Here is an 18,217-nt window from a genome sequence, read left to right as displayed (position 1 = left end):
CACCAGCAATTACCCACTAAACCACCAGGTGCCATAATTTGGTTATAATTATGGTTACCAAATTATGGAATCTGGGAGTTTAGTGGGAAACTGCAGAGCTCCAATCGTACTGAGCCGGTGTAGGTTAATTCCTTCACCTTCATCATTCTTTTTCTGCGTCTTCACTCTTCCTATTTCTCCCTTCTTTCCTATCACTTTTTATTCATCTTCCCTTGACAAGCCTAATGGTTTCCTATAAGCCAGGAAACCATTTACAACACTGGGTGATAACCATATAACCAACCCACACATGTTCCCTATGTGTCACCTAGTGGGTTGACAGAGTTAGTGTCCCTTCCCGTAAAACAACTAACTTGGAGTCAAACGACCACCCCTTATGGGATTATGGCGTCTGGCTATAGACAGATACAGTAGATAGAACAATATTTTTCCTTTCAATATATGACTCCACTTCACAGGCATAATCTGCCAGTTTGGAAACTTATACCTGTGAGATGGAGTCAGGTTTGTGGGAACTTTAACTGTGAATGAATCAGACTGAGACCCATTTAACTTGGCATACCTTTAATTAGTTCCTCTGTCAGTTTTTCTTCCTCTCTGGATCATCCCTCATCCAATTCTTGGGTGGGTGAAAAGAAGTCAGGATGATGGAGATATCGATATTGAAATTAAAAATTTTCACCTCCTGGAACTTGGCCACTCCCATAGTTTGAGTACTGTACTGTGTCCTGGCTATAGGAATCTCAGGACTGTTATATCAACCTTACCATTTGACTACACTAAGGCCATCAACTGAGCTGAAAAAGTTAGGGATCTCAATCAGGTTAGAGTAAATGGGTTACAGTGAATGAATTAATACCTGTTTGAAACATTATTACATAAGGTTTTGCTAATAAAAATTAAGCAAATCTCTGACCTAGAAATATAAATTAATTTATCCTGACAATATTTATTAGTCATCACAACATACCTGGTTGCCCAGTACTATATTACTCGACTGAATATGCTAAGTACAGAAGAGCTACTTGAAGATAATCACTGTACCACTGAAACTACCGCAAGTTTGGGCTTTGCGTTAATGTCAAAAATGTTGAGGTGATCGTGGCAGGGACTGTCCTATACACTTAAATTCTACAGTACATGGAATATTCAGTGGCAATAGTACAACCAAGTCAGATTTCACAGTATATTGAGTCACTGATATTTACGTCAATTTAGATAGTTCTATCAAGAGTTACGCAAAAGCAAAACCGTGCGTGGGTGGAGTTGGTAGTGGTGCAGGCAGCGTTGTCGTCTGCTGGCAGCTGGTGCAGGATGACTCACTCTCGCCTTCTCAATTAACGTCCTGCTGTCATCACCATGGCTGGCTTGGGCGCCAAGGATATACTTCGTAATGTGACTGCCTTGGAACAGCTGATTGAAGAGATTAACTTCCAGCGAGCCAAGGAGATGCGCCAGTGCCTCATGTCCAAGGACTCCGGTGAGCTGCCTGCTGCTGACAGCTTGACAGCAGCTGCCTCCGCGCTTGTACCAGTTTTGTATCACTAGAATCACATGATTCTGACGACCTTATGACACGTGAAAGAACAGTCAAACCCGAGAGACACCATTTATTTTGTACTTTTAAAATAAATTGGTTATGTAATTGTAGCATATGTTCCTTCAGAAATTTTGAACGCAAAGCTTAATTATTGACATGTACGGTAGCAAGTGTGCACTATAGTAAAAAAAAAAAATAATAATAAAACTGCATCCTCATGCATTTCCTGTACAATAACCGACTGAAAGTTGCTGTACCGTACACCATCTTGAAGTGCTTGTGCATAAGAAAGTCAGATTAAGAGCATTCAAAACTGGGTGTCCGGTTTGAACAGATTGAGAATACTTTTATTTAGAGTGGTTTACAGAGTGCATGATAAGGGAAGAACAGTATTTTATGTATTTGTTATATTTTGCTTGAGAATCATGATAGACCTAATGTGAGGATTCTAATAATGAACAGCAACAGTGATTGTATTGATGCCTGAATTATATTACATTACTGAAAGACAGGTTACAGTAGTTTTTTTTTTTTTTTTTTTGCATTTATTAAAGGTAGGTTACAGATATTGCTTGAGAGAACAGTATTTCAGAAGTTATATTAAAGCTAGATGATGTACAGTACTTATTTGAGAGTGTTTCAGATGGTAGGGTATATTAATTATAAAGATATATTAATTGATTGAGAGTAAATTACAGGAGTTTTGTAAGTTACTGTACATTAATTAAAGACAGGAAACTGCTGACTCTCTGAGATAATTTCATTGAAGGGAAGGAAATGATAGTGTCAGTGTCAGATAAGGTAAGAGTATGAGATGCTTCTGGTGATAAGTGAGGTGATGAAGAAGATCCATTGAGGTGCACAGTTACTCTTAAAAGGCTTTGAAACTGATGGTAAAATGCTATGATAGTGATGGTACTGTATGTGATATGGTGTAACTCTAAGAAGACCAGTTGAAGTGCACAATTACTCTTAAAAGGCCATGACAGTGATGTTACTGTGTAAGTGAGGTGGTGTAACTGTTAAAGGCCCATTGGAGTGCACAGTTATTCTAAAACACAGGACCATCATATTTTCTTAAACATGTTTCCTGAGATACTCAAAGACCTGCGAAAAACAAGAGGTGGGATATTGTGTTTTGTCCAGTTATGGTATGCTTTCTTGAATTTGAAATGCAGCTATATCAGTTAACACACTGCAGTACATGGACTTTAGAACAGTGCTTTAGGGCATATTGGGTTTAGCTTATGAGATTTAATTATACCTTTTTTTTTTTTTAGCCCATTGAGTCCAAGGATGTCTTTCATATTGATCTTTCCACCTCTCGTTGCTTGTGATCAACTTAGGTTACAGATGCTTTCAATGTTTTGATCCGGAGAGGTTAGTTAATAGTATGAGAAGCCTTTACTGAGTTGAATAAATTTGTCAAATAGCAGCAAGAGTAAACTAAAAAGGACTTCACCTGGATTGAAAGGGTTTAGTATAGTGCTGTGTCAGTTTATCATTGCTTAAGCTAACCTGATTTTGTTCCTTATCTAAACCAATCTTACACCAACTGACTGTATTTGCCAGCCCCCATGGATTTGGTCAGCTTAATCAGTAACTAAAGTATACTTATCAGACCTAAATTAACCAGAGTTTATCAGTGTCTAAACTAAACCTGTACCAACTCTCCAAATTTGCATATCCCCATGGACTTAGTGAAACTAATCAGCTGCTTAAGAAAACTTCTATAAAGTAAGTATTGATTTGTGGTTACATGGCAGCCAACACTAGGATATTTCCCCCATGATCTTGTATTTAATCCCAAGTTAATGGATACTGGTGTAGATGCTTCTTTCCCTAAGACAGGGTAGTTCTCTCTCAAAGCAGAATATCCATGTTGCATCTGCTTTAATCTACATTTCATGTTTACATCATCATTTGTTTCCATCCTGTAGGACTGATTAATTGAAATTTGTACTGCATAAGAATTTATAATTTGATTTTTTAGGTTCCATTGCAATTATAAATCAGGATACACCTTAAATTCTGTCTGGTGCTAGAGAGGGGTGCCTGTGTATGGTAATAGCATCCTTCCGTGTGTTAGAAAAATTAACCCCAATTGACAGGGCATATTTGGTGAAAGTTTAATTAAATCACATGGATCTAGTGAAAAGAAAGAAACAATGCATGTCTGGGCAGAAGGAATTAAAATGTTCAGATACGGTACTTTTTTTTTTGGTGTCTGTAGAATGCTATAGTGTGGTGCTTACCCTGGGAAGACAATAATGTAAATTTTGTGTCAACATGGCGGGGACGTGCAGACACAGGGTTCGTGATGGTGCAAGGGACAACATACTGGACCGACCTCTTTGTGCGCCACTTCCTCTTCCAGACAGACAGATCCACTGACGCTGATGACCTCCTCTTCTTTATACGCAAGAAGCAGCTCAAGGGATCACGATATATACCCAAGTACCAGGTAAGATTTCAGGGTCCAGATTCACATAAAACTTAAGGTTAATTGCCTGTGATAACTGATACGGTAATTTGTTTCTCAGGAAGTGGAAGGGCCTTCCCATGTCTCAGATTCTTCCTGAAAAATTGTCTCGCTTAGACTTTGGAAAGATAAATATCGTGTAATTTGATTTTGCAGAAAGGACACGGAATGGAAACGTGTAAAATCATCCTGTATCATATGCCTCCTGTAAGAACAAACATCATTTATGACAGGGCATTAGTCATAAATTTGTTTTAACCTTTTGGTTCTGCTTCATAATATGGGTTGACTTTACAGTGCCATGAATTATTTCCTTTTCTGTGTGATTTTGCAACATGAAAGACCTCATATCCACCTAAAATACCTCTTCTACCACTTCCCTATTAGACAGAGGTTGAAGTGTACCGTCGGGATAGTCGAAAGCTGCCTATTGGCGACCCAGACATAGACTGGGAGGAGACAGTCTACCTCAACTTGATCATCCATCAGTTTGACTACACCCTCACCCTTGCTGTTTGCACCAGAACCAGCCCAAAGGACCTACAAGTTCTAAGGCGGCACTCACAGGTAAGTATATCGGTCTTTGTCTACTGTATACCAGTATATCTCAGTCTTTTTATCTATACCAGTATATCTCTCTGTCATTTTATCTGTCTCCATATATCTAACTATCTACCCATTTGTCTATCTGTCTGTCAGTCTGGCTGTCTATCTGTACTTGTTTATCAGTCATTCTGTCTCTCTGTAAGTGGACAGCTTTAACATGGAAGGGGTTCCCACAGACAAATCCCCTCCACGTCACCCCATCCTTGACCATAAGGCTTCCCTCTCTGCATCATACTGATGTACCTCTCCACCTCATTGCTCCATCATATCCTCAGTTTCTCCCTCCACCTATCCCCTTCCACCTTGCTCACATGCTTTCATCAGTCAGTCTCTCATACTCCTTTTTCCCTAAATGGCTAAATCAGCTCAAGGTTATTCTGATGCTTCCCAGCAAATCGTATGTAGTTGTAATTTATGTTATTGAGTCCTGGGATTATTCTTCATTATTTACAGCTTGCAAGGACAACTCATACAGCATTGTGGCTAATGATAAAAAGTTTTATTGAATAAAAAGAGATGAATCTTTGAGGATGTTTGGTTCCTAAGGGTAGCTGCTCTCTGTTTATTTGAAATTGGTGAAAAATTTAGTGTGGCCCATTAATTATGCAGACTTTTTGTTAGTTCTCCTTCCATCAGATTTTTGTTCTTTCTCTTTGGACCGTTTCACCTAATACTGTACATAGATGGGAAAAGAGATCTGATGATGACGATGATGATGATAATGATAATGAAAAAAATTAATGTTTCTTATTCTCTCTGTCTGCCAAGTCCGTTCATTTACGTTCTCGCAGAAGGTGTATGCCAGCCCAAGCCGGCGCCGGATGGACACAAAAGGAGAAGTGGAGGAGATAACGTACCCTAGTGTTTGCTTTCACGTAGATAACTTTGATGAGGTAAATATTTTGCAGTATTATCTCTCCCTCCAGCATTGCTTCATGCTCGCATTGTGGAGCTTATCTGTTTAGTCATTGGGTAAGAGGAGGAAATTTTAATGAGTCCTCTGAAAACTGTGTTGTCATTGTTAACTAATTATTTGTACAGACATTGTGCAATCAGTTGCTTTTCTACATGTTCATTTTTGCTATGAAATGCATGGAAAATTACAAGAAGATTGTTTTTTAAATATGTATTGTATCTTGTAAAACTAATATGTGAACAGTTATATCTCTGCCATAGTCCATTTAATGCAAGACACTTTTATTCAGCATATATTAGATACTTCCAGATCCTGAAGCTGTAGGTTCTTGAATAAAGCATACTGACCTCTTTTTTTAGGGAGAGCAGGGTTAACATGATGTAGTGTAGTGGGTGCCCCCATTCACCTCACAGGTAATATTTTTCCCTCCTCCCCATACAGGTGTTTGCAGACATGTTGGTACGTGACGGTGAGATGGTATGTGTGGAACTGGTTGCAGCGGACCATGCTGGCACACGTCAGGCAGTTATATTTCTTGGGTCCATACGCTATGATGCACTCAAGAGAGTCTATGATGCCAGAGTCAGTATACAGTAGAATGTCATGGGTTGAGATTTTAATTTTGGGAGTTTTTTACTGTGTGTTAAACTGAGAGCAAGAAGCACGTAAAGAGTCTAGTGAAGAGGAAAAAGGAGGAGGTAGATGATGATCTAGGAAGAAAAATGAATGCAAACTACTCTGAAAATAGGAAGTTATTCTGGAAAGAGGTGCAGAAATGTAGAGATGAAAGCAGAAAGTAACTTGATGGTGTGAAGGATGTAGTTGGTAGATTATTAACCCATGGGGATGAAGTAAGGACCAGTTGGAAAGAATATTTTGAAAGCCTGATGAATGGGAACAGAGAGAGCAGAGTGGCTGTAAACTTGATTAGGTATGGGGGTGTGCATTGAGGGAATGCAGTGTCAGGAGACATGACACTCGTACAGGTGAAGAGTGCTGTGAAGCGTCTGAAATATGGGAAAGCAGCTGGGGTTGATGAGGTGTATGCAGAGTTGCTGAAGAGTACTGGAGAGAGTGGAATGAAGTTCTTGTTGGAGATATGTAAGAAGGCATGGATGAGTGAAACCATGCCAGAAGAGTGGAAAAAGGCTGTGATTGTACCCCTTTACAAAAATAAAGGTGAGCGAAGTGAGTGCAAGAATTATCGTGGCATAAGTTTATTGAGTGTGGTAGGGAGAATTATTATAGAGAAACTATGAGAGAGATATCAGAAGTCCTAGTGAGTGGGACGAGGTCATTAAGTGTGACCTCAGAGGCTGCCAGGGATCAAGCAGCATGGAGAGCCACCGTTAAGTGACCAAGGCCGACACATGCAAGCATGTTGGAGCCCACAAAAATGAAATTAAACAAAATATGTAGAAATTCCAATCTGTCAAAATATTCATGAATCCCATCCTTCCACATGACGGCAACTATGTTACTGTAACCTGCAGGCCAGCTTGAGCAGCAAGGTGGCGCAGCGGATGATGATGGGGCTCTTCGCAGGCAACAGCAACCAGCGGATAGAATTTGTAAGAATGAAAGGACCGCAGGGCAAAGGGCACGCTGAGATGGCTGTTACAAAGCCTAAGGGTGGGCTTCCATTTTGACTTTTGTGGTTGTTTGTTGAGGGTGAGAAAGAAGTACAATAATGTGTAATGATCTTGAGGTAAATTTACATCAGCTTCATTGTTGAGTATACCTTTGTAGAGTGTGGGTTAGCATGATGAATATTATGAGTACACTGAAAAAGGTTTCATTCATTGTACTGTATAGCAGGAAATTACATTATTTTGTTCACTTTAACTCAATTTGAAATTACTGTCTGTTTTAAAACAATGTGATGTTAGTCTTGAACAAGTATTTTGAAAAGGATGTAGAGCCATAGCACTGCCTTATTCTGCCATGCAACTATATGAAATAAGCTGTGTGGGAACCAAAATTTCCACCATTAAAGGTGAACAAATTAACATTATTCTGTGTTGTAGGCTCAGGTGTGGAGACTCCAACATCAGAGCCAGGTGTGAGCCTGACAGACATGTGGGACTGTGACTGGGAGGACGAGCCAGAAGACAGGTTCATATACCGACACCAGGTCAGCCACTACCAGGTTATTCCTCAGCAGCATTTTATAAATTTTTTTTGCTATAGTTAAATATATTTTTGCCTGTTGAAGTTAATATAGCATTCAGTTCTTAGAAAGCATCGGTTGTACCTTGGCTGACCTCAGGATGGGGACTTTTAATGGAGAAGTTTGTCATTTGCTTTGAGTTTACTGATGGCATAACAAAGGGAGATTTTTAAACTCTTCTCTACTTCTGTTGCACATAAATGCAGTGGATGTTTGTGATTTCTTCTTGAAGTTTCTAAAGGTGAGGAAAAAGATGCAGTAGCTCTATTGTTACAGTAATTCACAGTAGTATTGCATCTCTTCCTTTTTTTTGCAGCGTTAGACAAAATCCTCACTTCCACTGTGTGACAGGAATGGTAAAAAGAATACCCTGCTTTAAGGTGCTTCCATTACCTCATGAGATAGAATTGAAAAAAAAATATTTATATAGCTACACAGTAACTCAAGTTGCCAGATGCAGTGTTGTAGTTGCCTTAAAATTGCTTACCGTAGCTCTATCAGCTAATGTTTTGTACATGGTGCATGTGCTCAGTTACTGTGTTTTACATCAGTTCTGGCTAAGTTTTCTGCGCATTTCCTTGTAGAATTAGTTACTTCTGATGTTAATGGTAGTATGCTTAAGCAAAAATTGTGGCATTCCACATTTTTGCATTCAGTGGCCTCCTACTGGTATCACAATTTATCCCTGTTCTCTGTTACAATTATGTCATAGGGTGAGACTGGTAATCATGTTGGTACAAGGAGATTGGTTTATAGTATACTGTTATGCTGTGTGTGGATGCTTACCATCCACTTATTTGATGTAGTGCCTCTCTTCGTTGCCTGTCCTTTCCTCTCATCGTTCCTTCTTTCATGCCTTCCTCTTCTGTCATTCTTTCCTTCATTCTTTCCTCTCACTTCTGCCTATGGGTGACTTTTCACTGAGTGGCAAGCCTAATGGTTTCCTGTACACCAAGAAACCATTTACTACCCTGGATGGTAACCATATAACCAAAATATGGCACATGGTGGTTTAGTGGGTAATTAAGATGCCCCAGTCAGATTGAGCCGGTGAAGGTTTATATCCAAGGGGTGCATGGGGTTTATTGCTCACATAATGCTACTTGGGAATGAGTGAAGCTGGTCACTGCCATCTTATATGTCAGGACCAACTTGCCTGGCCCCGGGCTCCTGTGCTCCTCATGGGGCAACACTGGATTAGATGATGATTGTATTTGAGAAAAATTGTGAAGAACCTTCTGGTGGATTTCACAGTTTGGTAAGCTTGTAAGTTAGTGTGGAATGCAACTCACTGTTTCCACCTTTTTGTTTAAGCACATGCCCTTAAGTCTTAGCATTTTAAGGTCAGTTATATCTTTCTTCATTTGCAGTGATTCCATATATGAAGTAACAACATCTAACAGTCCACTGCATTGTGTAATGTATGTACAATATATTAGATAGATGTTTATTTGGATTGGCTGTAACTTTTGTTCTGCAGTGATAGATTGACAAGTACATTTTTCTTTCTGTGATTAACAGTAATGTATAATCACTGCACACTTCTTGTCCCCAGCGTCGTCTCAGTGACCCCAGTGCAAACTTCAACACATTCATTAATGCCGGGTGGAAGTCCCGACCGGAAGGGGCGCGGTCCAGGTCAGAGAATGAAGGGCTGGACTATTTTGCTGACGGACTGTACGAGATAGAGTCCGGCGACGTTAGAGATGGTGAGTGCTGGAGAAGTGGTGATATGTGGGGTCATATTCTTGTGGGCATAGTTGGCTACCTGGCACCTCTTCCTTACCTGTGTATACTGTACTGTATCTGCATATGACTTATTAAAATTCTATTGAATGTTGCTAGTGGATGCTATGTCCATATTAGAATGATCATCATTGTCTTAGCAACCTTAATACCCAGATATGGAATTAGGCGATGTCCAGGAGGAGGACATGCAACAGCCACTCATCACACATCAAAAACAAAACCGTGCCATTCACATACATCTATAGGATAGTCAGTTCGTGGCTTACCAGGTAAAAAAATAAAAGGGTAGGGGGGAGCCAAACCCTTATCATATGCTTCCCCACAACATACAAGGGAACCATAACTCTTTCATGGCAGCTGAGTTAGTATATATTTCATTTCAATCAGTGTCAGATAGTTTTGATCTGCATTGGAAGATACCAGGGGTAGAGAGGTTAACTAACTCAATTCACCAATATCTTTTTTTCTTTAGTTTTTGCTGCTGTTAGATGGGTTTATTGGGTTCAAGACTGTCCCTTGATAGTTATTGGTTCAGTGAAGGCCGTATCTAACCTCTCCAGTCAGAAAGGTCTCTTTCTAGTTTAATAAAAACATGAATACAATGAGAAGAAAGTAAATAATATGTCACCATGTTTGAGATGGTAATGTGTGATGTGCAGGATAAATTCTTGGAAAGAGGTGTTAAGGAGGGCACTAAGTCCATGAGAATACAACCTTTGGTTTTGTTTTGACTCTGTGTTATATTATTATGGCCATATTATTAAAAATTTAGTGTGTAAAGGTGTAGGGAAGCCCATAATTTTTTAATCATTTATGGAACACCCATAATTGTTAGATGCAATCAGCCTGCATTTTTCATTACTGTATAGAGTGTATTTAGCATGAATACAAATGGGGCAAACATTTTCTGTCACCATCATGTGCATCAGATATGGTTGTAAACAAGTGGTGGCTTGTCCACACTTAACATGATAATTTTTAATGTTATGGCCCTCACTGTTGATGTGTGATTATTCCAATTGTTTCATTTTTTAAATGGGGCTCCCACAGCTGTTGTTTAACAATATAATGGCCTAAAAACACATTGTAGTGCCGCCGAGCATCTCCAGACATTAGAATACAGTATACATGTTAAAGTATAATTAAAGATAATTTAGCAACAAATTTTGTTATAATACACCTTAAACTTGTATGTTTTGTGATAGTTTACTCATCCATGAATAACTGAATCTGGCAAAGTTAAGCCTCCAAAAAATAAGGGATGGCTGTACTGTATTGTATACATTTTTGGTTTCATTTAGGAGAGGCACATCAGTGAATTAGTGTGTAATTATCAAGGATATAGGATATAACATCATTGTATGTTATTACTGTGTTCACTTTATAGAGTGCTACTGTCAAGTTTTTTAATGCTGAGTGACAAACCAAGAGGTTTCTCGTAGCCCAAGAAGCTACTTACAGTTTTGGATGATAACCACATATAGTACTGATAACTGGACAGATGCCTGATACTTGAATGGGTTAAGGCACAGAGACTGGATGTGACCCATTAAGGTGTACATCTGAGTAGTGGTTGGGGTTTATTGCATTGCACAGTTTGACATGATTCATGTAGTGCCTTCAATCACGAAGAGGTGACATCCTTGTTTTAATTGACGTTGTTAGATACAGCATTCATTGATCTTAAGTATGAATGGCCTTTCCTAAGGTTAACTAATATGGTCTGAAAGTAGCAAGAATAAAATTCAGTAAGTCCTTGTTATATATTGACTTTTTTATGCCCATTTCTTTCAGTTAAGTACTGTACATTGGGTGGTAACCATGTAACCAAATTACGGCACCTGGTGGTTTAGTGGGTAATTAAGGCGCTCCAATTGGATTGAGCCTGTGCAGGTTTATATCCAAGGGGTGGTTGAGGTTTATTGCTCACGTAATGCAACTCGGATGAGTAAGACTGGTCACTCTCATCTTGAATGTCAGGATCAACTTGTCTAGCCCGGGCTCCTGTGCTGCTTATGGGGCAACACAGGATTAGATGATGATGATGAAGTACTGTACACAGCAAATTCCAAAATGATTTCCTAAATAAAATTCCTTTGCTGCATAGAAAACTAATTTAACTGTTTCCTCCAGTTTACAGTTACAGTTGTCTGGAAAAAATTGTGATGTTTTCGAAAGCATCCCTGACATACAATGACTTATTGTGTAAAATGGTGCCGAAGAGAGGGACACCTTCATGTGGTGGCACCAGTATAACCAGGCAGCTTGCTACCTGGTTGTGCAGACTCCCTCAGCTCCCCCCATATTTCCTGAAAGAAGGATGGTGATCAGGAGTTGAAAGGCACTTTCAGACTGCTGTCCATTGGTTCCATGTTCAGATGAGCCGGTAGCCACAGCAACAACAACAACTGTATTTGATACATCATTGGACTGAGAGAATTGAGGTGTGTGTGTTTGTGTATGGTTCAAGTGAAAACTTGTACCAGTAAATGAGTGAGTGACGGAGTATTGCAGGTGAGTGGACCTAAACATTTCAGTTCTTTCTCCATTGCATATGAAGTTCTTGTGCTTGTTGCTGTCGTGTATGATGGTCACTCCCACCTTGTCTGTTTTCTGGGCCTGTATTCTTGTCAGCTTTGGAGGTTCTATGGCACCTCTTCCTTACCTGTTTATTTCTGCATATGATACAGTGCATTGATTTCTTGCTTATGTTAAGAGGGAAATATGAGGGTGGTATAGAGATACATGAGTTTGGAATGAAGCCTTATTCATGACTGGTTTAGTGAATGAACTAATCAGTGAAGAGTTTGGAACACAACCTTATTCATGATTGGTTTAGTAAATGAAGTAATCGATGAAACCAATCAGGAATAAGATTTTTTTGTTTGCACCACCCTTTATTCTTGCTCGTGGTAATTAGTGGGCAGGAATGGAACACCTTCACATGGTGGCACCATATAACCAGGCAGCACACTGCCTAGTTATAAAGCAGTCTTCAGCTCCCCACCCTATCCCCCAAACAGGGGATGGTGGACTGCTGAAGAAGGCAGCTTCAGCCTCCTGTCACTAGGTTCACATGAAGGTGGACCAAGGGCTACACTGCTACATCATACAAATTAAGTTGATATTAAAAAAATTTAAATATACAAGAAAAATAATAGAGAAATAACTAAATCACCATGTAGATGTGCCAGAAAGCCTCCATAGCTGATGAGAATACAGTCTCCATTTATTGCCAGCACACACTGTTTCCCTTTCTTGTGTATGTGCCAACCAGCCAGGCCTGTGTAATGTTCTGTGCACTTAGCTTTGTGTTGTTCTCTGCCTGTTTATGCCAGTTTTTATGCTGTACGCCATGGTTTTTCCCTCTCTGCAATTTATTTATGTTACTTTTTTTCTTTTTCCTTTCTAGCGGTGTGTAGTGGTAGATGTTGTTCAGTGGTAGCATGCAACACAATTCGTGAAGAGGAGGAGACGCCACAGGCTGTTCGCTGCGCCAAATGCCGGCACTTTCATGGAGACCAGACTGTGAGCTCCAACCCCAACCCTCCTCCCCTCCGTGTCCTAGCAGCTCGACAGATTCCACCCTCGGCCCTGCAAAGCCAAGATGCAGCTGGAATTAACTTAAACCTTTCAGTCCCAAACTCTCCTACCTCAAACTTACCCGGTCAGACCCTTGATTTGTCTTCAAGCCGTCCCCAGTCCCCACAGGAAGACAGCCCCCTCCTCCCCTCCTGCCCTGAATCCCCACTTATACCCCAAGCAATAATCCATGTACAAAGCGCAATAAACTCCGAGCCTCATCTGTCAGGAACCTCTGTGCCAAACCCTAATGTTATGGAAACAAAGGGTGATATAACTGACTCCTTGTTTGTACCTGATAAAAGCACAGAGTTAGGTGCCATTGCCCAGAAGAAGGAAGACACATTTGTGATGATCAAAGATACAACAAAGACAAGAGGTAGCTCTGGTGATGTAACTGAAACATCGTTTATCTGTAAGGACATCCAGGAACAAATAGTCAAGGCTAATAAGTCAAATTTGTCTCTTGATTCACTTAACCAGCGACAGAGTCATACACAGCCAGTTAAAAAGTCACACTCACCTCGTCAGTCCCCCCAGAAAGGTACCAGAAATCGAGAGTCACCTGTCAGTCCAGCCAAATCTCGTAACAAGAAGCCAGGAATTGCACAGAGAGTTCATTCCCCTCCCGAATCACAAAGCATATCATTGAGTAGTGATAAGTACCCCAACACACCAGTCAAAGAATCAGCATCCCACAGTAATCTCTTAGGAAGTTTTGAAGACCTGAGCCACGAGAGACACAGCGAATCAACTCCATCCACATCCAGACTTGGTGCCGGCAGTCCTTTGAGTGATGACGAGGATTCGGAGAATATCAACGAGAGCTCCAAGCTTCTTGGCAGCCCAATTCCCTCCACGTCAAAAGTACAGTGCGATCCCCTGGGAGCTGTGGGTGACATGGAAGGCTTCACTGAAAGACCACAGTTCCAAAAGTCCCTTTCCATAGATTCGGCACAAACAAAGGCCCAAAAAATGTCAGATTCGGAAGGTGTTGAGGCTGCGTCTGAGTCCCTGACAGCACTGAATTTAAGCCCTGTTAAAAAGAAGAGAAAGGTGACGGTGCCATACAGAATGACCCCGGATGGCACGAGAGTTAACTTTCTCTGCGATGTCCGTAGGTACCCATCCTGTACCCCCTCCTCTTATGTAGCAGTGTAGACCTGTAGTAACCGAATGTGTTGCCGTAGATTTGTTTTTGTGTCTGTGCATTGTCACAGATTTGGTGCACCTCCTTTGAATGTTGTGTTGTAGCCAGGTCTGTGTAGTTGTAATGCTTTCATAATTCATTTGGAGCAAATGTAAGTACAGCATATCTCATCATCATCATGATCTTACATATTATCCTAACCCTTTTATCCTATCAACCAATTTGATTTGTACTTTGTTTCCAAATTAACCTGGAACTAGATTTAATCGTCTTTAATTTATCACGTTTATCATCATCATCATGAACCTGTATCAGTTTACTGAATAATTCAGATCTTTCCCAACTCTTACTTCATGGGTGTTAGCCTGTTTTATCTTAGCCCTGTCTTTTTGCCAGATTGCACTGTATGTGTTTGCATACTTCATCCTTTGTCTCCATCTATGAGGTATCACAATGTTATGCTAGTTATTCACCAGTTATTTGTTCTTTGGAAAACATGTTCTGACCATGGTCATTTCTGCTTTGTAAGTGTGATGATTTCTTTCTTCAACTTTTCTCAGTTCCCTTAACTTAAAAGCTCTTGTCTTACACATCCGTGTGATGTGTTAACATTATCTTCTACATTCCTCTTCGAGCACCTCTGAGTTTACTTTCTAATGACATTATATCTTGGTTTCACAGTGCTGTGAATTGTGCTGATGGAGAGTTCATGCAGCACCTACTAATGTTCTTAAAAGAAGTTGAACTTGTCCATTAGATGCTCCTTATAATTTTCTTAATTTTCATCATTCAACTTTCTTTCAGATTTTCTCTACAGCCAGATAATCATTTATTCAGTTCTCTGAAAAGAAGTAAAATACCCTACATCAGTAGCAGTTATCTTGACATAAAGTTAATAACCTTAGGTTTAGCAGATTTTTTATTACAGTCTACCAAATAGTTTCCCAGAAGTATATGAGAGAGGGGTGTATGAACTGGGAGCAGGGCAGTGAAATGGCGGGGGACAGCGTGACATGGAGGCAATTTGTTTGTGGCCACTTCTTATGGGATTAAGGCGTCTGGCAATAGATAAATAGAGACAGACATATTTTTATCAGTATTTTATCACTATCCTGACGGGAATTTATTATTGCAGTGCCATCTTTATTAATGTGTTCAAGTATATTTTACATAATGCTTTCAACTGCAGCTATCACTTCTGTGTACTGTTATAAATCTTTATTTTATTTTGAGAGTGTACACTGAATGTATTGGTTTTCCTGCTTCATATACTGTATCTAATACTGATTTGTTCACTGCTCTTATGAAACTATGATTTACATGTTGTGTGTTTTGTGCAGAGACCAGATGTTTAGGTAGTAAAAAACTCTGAAACAGGCAGGCAAAGAGGCATAATAAAATTACAAAAAAGGCACGAAAAAGGCATTTATTGACAAAAAAAAAAAGGTATAAAAGTCATGCATTTCCACCAGCAAAATATGGTTAAAATGGTAATATAAACATATACTACATTAACCCTTTGGTCTAGTGTATATATACAAGTAAAAAAACCAAGCGTGAAGCAAATAATCTCATCATTGCAAAAGTAGACAATAGCAAAAATTATTTTTGCATTTTTTCTCAGAAAATCACAATTTTTTCGTAGAAATATGCATTTTTGACCATTGTCAATTTATCACGGTAAAAATTGGAAACTTCACAGTCATTTTCTATTAGAAAAGTAGCAACAACGTTATAATTAGCACTTTAATTTTTTAGGGACTTAATTTTTTAGGGACTTAGGCTGCAGGGTAAATCTTGCCTTAAATGTTGGGACTGAGTAGCCTAGCTCTAGGCCTTACACTCATGGTGGGGCAAAACAGGATTGGTTGATGGATGGATGAATGTGTGTAAGAGTTAAACAGTAGGGTGAAAGATGAATCATGGACACTTGTATCTTTCCTCCAGAGCTTGACGATGGTGCATATAACCCACTGTGGACGACGAAGGGCTTCACACAAACGTTCCATTTCTGGAAGGAGTCACGGCGGGCGCAGTCAGTGCCACTTAATGCATACCTCACTTATGTCACACTACCCTGGTTCACTATAATCACAGGTTGGTTATTGCAGATGGTGATTTACTGTTGCAGACACTTATTTCAGTAAAATATTTTATGATAAATGATGTGACAGTGAGCTGTGACTTTTGAAATTCAGTGGTGTGCTTTTTGAAGTCAATTAAACTTCTCAGAACATTTTGTAAGATTTTTCTTAATTCTGTGACTGGTAACAGTATTGTTTACTTGCCGCAGTAAGATGGTATTGTTTATATATTACTCTTTGTACCACCAGGTAGATTTATTTAGCTTGTAAAAGTACAGTATATATATATATATACTGTATATAGAAAAAGTTAGGGAGATTTTGGTTTAGTTTCTCCTATTGTCAATTTTTTCGTGCTGCTTGGACCCTACCTCACCTCATGCTTGGGTGGAAAAAAGAAATCTGGGTGATGATGATGATGGTGTTAACTTCCTCTCTCTCTCTCCCTGCAGACATTCTTGACCATCGTACTGGGCCCATCCTCACATTCTAGCACTACGGCTGTGTTACTGCCCCGCCTTGCCCCTCGACCCACTGCCGGCACCCTCTTGCCACACCTCCTCCCAGGGTCGTGTTCCCGTCAACTTAGTGGGCTTTCCAGCACCTCATCCTTAATTTGTTATTTCTCTGACTATCCATTAGTATTTTACTTTGTCCTATTTATATCTTTTGAAGCCCTTTAATCCAGTGACATATATATTTTTATTTTATTCATGCTGCCTCCAGACAAATTCATTCAGCTATGGAGAGACCTCTTTTTCTGAAGGGGTTAATGAAGGCTATATCAAACCTCTCCATTTCTGAATAAAGTTACCGGGAGATGCAAGAGTAAAATGACTATGTCATCAGGTTGAAAGAGTTAAGATCATTGTAGATTGCATAAATAGCACACCAGAGAATATTGATGTTGTGTGGAGAAATAAATTGGCAAGATACAGGTGCCACAAAGCCTCTAAGTTGATAAAATTACGGACCCCAGCCTCACATCTCCAGTAGCTTTCCGAGGATGGCTGAGAGAGGAGTGTCCATTGAGGTACTGTGTTTTTATTATATTTTTAATTGGTTTTAAAACCCTGGCACTACATGGCATCTTTTCTGTATTTTATTCTTGTTACCTAACATGATTTTAATTTACTTTGGGGAAAACACTCACAATGAAAATGTGGGAAATGATTTGTTATACTTATCCAGGGAAAAGGAGGTCTGGATGTTGATGATGACAGTAAACTTGTCCACTTTGAAAGGAGTGAGAAAATTCTGGTACACTTGCTACTTTTCCCCTCTGAAAGGAGGTAGAAAAAAATTGCTATTTCTGTAGTTGCTTAGAGAAAATATTGCATTTATCCACTGTGAAAGCATAACAAAACAATGTAACATCCATTTTGAAAGGAATTTGAAAAAAATCTTCATTAAACTCCCTGACTCTGAAATGTCTTCCCAGAGCTGAGTAAAATCAGGAGGTATCAGCAAAAATAAAGCCCAAAAAGATGTCCTGGGGCCGGAGGGGTTGTGCTTTTACTTACTGGTAATTTCTGTCACATCCAAAGATAATCTCTAAGCATTTTTAGATTTTATAGTTTACTTGTGATATGATTGATATTATTAATATAATTATGTGTGAAATTATTGATTACTCTTCTTCTTATTGTTGTCATTATTAATACTATTTTTTTTTATTGTTATATATTGAATTGTATATTGATTATCCAGAGAGTTGAATATTATGTGGCCTCATTTTTGCCAGTATTACTTATGTTTATTTGGTGAATTTTTTATACTGGTACTTATTTATAGTTGGTAACAGAACACTCACTATCAATTGTCAAAGGTATTTTGTTGGTGGTTGAGCATTTGGCTCCTTTAGGAAGCTGGTACAAGATGCTGTATTCTCATAGTACACAAGTTTTGGAAGGGGATGCTTTCTCATGGTGGCACTGA

General features: G+C 39.4%; 1 protein-coding gene across 1 annotated transcript; it reads left to right on the top strand.

Annotated features, from left to right (window-relative positions):
• The first annotated feature begins 1,359 nt into the window (after nt 1–1,359).
• LOC145405633 (uncharacterized) lies at nt 1,360–16,983 on the top strand. The gene is made up of 11 exons (XM_080276963.1): nt 1,360–1,480; nt 3,847–4,004; nt 4,410–4,589; nt 5,420–5,521; nt 5,986–6,126; nt 7,038–7,176; nt 7,572–7,678; nt 9,270–9,423; nt 12,876–14,162; nt 16,143–16,292; nt 16,732–16,983. The coding sequence occupies exons 1-11, from the start codon at nt 1,360–1,362 to the stop codon at nt 16,770–16,772; spliced, it is 2,580 nt and encodes an 859-aa protein (XP_080133089.1). The 3' UTR covers nt 16,773–16,983.
• Nucleotides 16,984–18,217: the final 1,234 nt, after the last annotated feature.

The sequence above is a fragment of the Coenobita brevimanus genome, chromosome 67 (genome assembly GCF_032717465.1).
Source record: "Coenobita brevimanus isolate Jiangsu-jjx chromosome 67, ASM3271746v2, whole genome shotgun sequence".
Taxonomy (NCBI): domain Eukaryota; kingdom Metazoa; phylum Arthropoda; class Malacostraca; order Decapoda; family Coenobitidae; genus Coenobita; species Coenobita brevimanus.
This window is presented reverse-complemented; position numbering and strand designations above follow the sequence as displayed.

What these genes read in the sequence shown, in the direction of transcription:
- LOC145405633 (XM_080276963.1), top strand. Translation starts at nt 1,360, where the DNA reads ATGGCTGGCTTGGGCGCCAAGGATATACTTCGTAATGTGACTGCCTTG. An exon ending in GATATATACCCAAGTACCAG is followed by an intron (nt 4,005 to 4,409) that starts GTAAGATTTCAG and finishes CTTCCCTATTAG; the next exon opens with ACAGAGGTTGAAGTGTACCG. An exon ending in CTGGTTCACTATAATCACAG is followed by an intron (nt 16,293 to 16,731) that starts GTTGGTTATTGC and finishes CTCTCCCTGCAG; the next exon opens with ACATTCTTGACCATCGTACT.